General features: G+C 49.4%; 1 protein-coding gene across 1 annotated transcript in view; it reads left to right on the forward strand.

The window, feature by feature from the left end:
- Positions 1 to 1,688, forward strand: part of LOC110315518 (H-2 class I histocompatibility antigen, Q10 alpha chain-like) — a gene marked incomplete at both ends in the record, with an annotated part of 2,907 nt that extends 1,219 nt beyond the window's left edge. The window contains 4 exons of the mRNA XM_021189557.1: positions 1 to 194; positions 404 to 679; positions 1,250 to 1,525; positions 1,650 to 1,688. Coding sequence (XP_021045216.1) covers positions 1 to 194; positions 404 to 679; positions 1,250 to 1,525; positions 1,650 to 1,688 — 785 coding nt within the window. The remainder of the gene's footprint in view (positions 195 to 403; positions 680 to 1,249; positions 1,526 to 1,649) is intronic.
- Positions 1,689 to 1,692: the final 4 nt, after the last annotated feature.

Raw genomic sequence — 1,692 nt, forward strand, 5'->3', positions numbered from 1 at the left:
ATATGTAGACTCCACACAGTTTCAGGGATTTGACAGCAAAAAACCAAATGCAACGATGCAACCTCGGGCTGCTTGGATGGAGCAGGAGCCACCTGAATATTGGGAGAAAGAGACAGCAAAAGCCCTTGGCTTGGCACTGTCAGGAAGACGAATACTTGAGTACATGGTGAATGACAATCAGCACAAGGAGAATGGTAAGTGATCTCAGGACNGAGGTTGTAACTCCTCAGTGCCCTCATGGTCTGGCCCAGAAAGTTCCACTCTATGTCCCCAAGTCAGACCTGGTGATTTTAGACTTCAGAGAAATACAGGCTGTTAACTGAGTAAGGGTTTAGTTGGGGACAAAATCCCGGGATGGGAGAGAAGCCTCATAGTAACCAAAGGCTGACTGGGCGTGGGGCAGACTATCACACCCTGCAGGAAGTATATGGCTGCAATGTGGCAAATGATGGGAGCTTCCTCGGCGGTCGCTACCAGCTCACCTACTATGGCTATGAATCCTTAATCCTAAATGAGGACCTGAACTCTTGGACTGCAAAGGGCATAGTAGGTGAAAAATTCAAGGAACACCAGATACAAGGAGGGCTGACAGAAAGTTGGAGGACTTACCTGCTAGGAGAGTGCGTGGAAAGGCTTCTTAGATGCCTGGACCTTGGAAAGGAGACCTTGATGCACTCAGGTAAGAGACAACCTTACATACCTCTTCTGCTTTCTGACATTGTAGCTCCTGACTCCCTGAGGCCTCCTCCTCAACAGGGAGCAGCTGGAATGCTTACACTGTCTTGCATCAATGGGGAAAGAGAGCTCCTCAGTGTCCTGACTCAACATGAGAGAGGGACTCTCCAGAGGATTCTCGCTTCTCCCAGGACACTTCAGTGTGGCCATAAAACAGTATTTCCCTTCCATCTGCATTGTACATCATGGCCTCCCTCAGGCCTGATCACTGTCCATGCATAATGGCATTGAATGTCTGGATCCAGGGTTGTTGAGTCCCTAGACCCCTCCATAGCCAGATCCAGAAGTCTATTTGTCAAGAGGGAGACCCACAGTATCCTAGTCTGTATTGACTCATGGTTATTGTAAAATATTCCAAGGAATAGATCATCCTGATCCTGAGTTTAGGCTTCTGGGTGTTCTCTGACACCTCCTTCATCCAAGTCTCCCACCCTTTGCAGGGATGGTGCCATGAACACTGCTCAGGCACCAGGAAGAGTGAAAAATACCTGAATATTGCAATTTTTCACCTCAGATGCTCCCCGAACACATGTGACCCACCATGTAAGACCAGAAGGGAATGTCACCCTGAGGTGCTGGGCCCTGGGCTTCTACCCAGCTGACATCACNATGACCTGGAAGAGGGATGGGAAAAACCACACCCAAGACATAGAGCTGCCAGACACCAGGCCTGCAGGGGATGGAACCTTCCAAAAGTGGGCAGCTGTGGTGGTTCCTTCTGGAGAAGAGCTGAGATACACATGCCATGTGCANCATGAAGGGTTACCTGAGCCTCTCACTCTGAAATGGGGTAAGGAGTGGATGGGGACAAACACTCTGCTGTCAGGAAAAATGTGAGCTCTTTGAAAACAAGAGCAGGAGCAGGTTTTATAGCTAGGGTCAGACTCCTCACTCTCCCTTCTTTCCATCCTCAGAGCCTCCACAAACCATCCCCATCATAGCAGTTCTCATCAGCCT

This window comes from Mus pahari, unplaced genomic scaffold, assembly GCF_900095145.1.
Source record: "Mus pahari unplaced genomic scaffold, PAHARI_EIJ_v1.1 scaffold_14941_1, whole genome shotgun sequence".
NCBI classification, from domain to species: domain Eukaryota; kingdom Metazoa; phylum Chordata; class Mammalia; order Rodentia; family Muridae; genus Mus; species Mus pahari.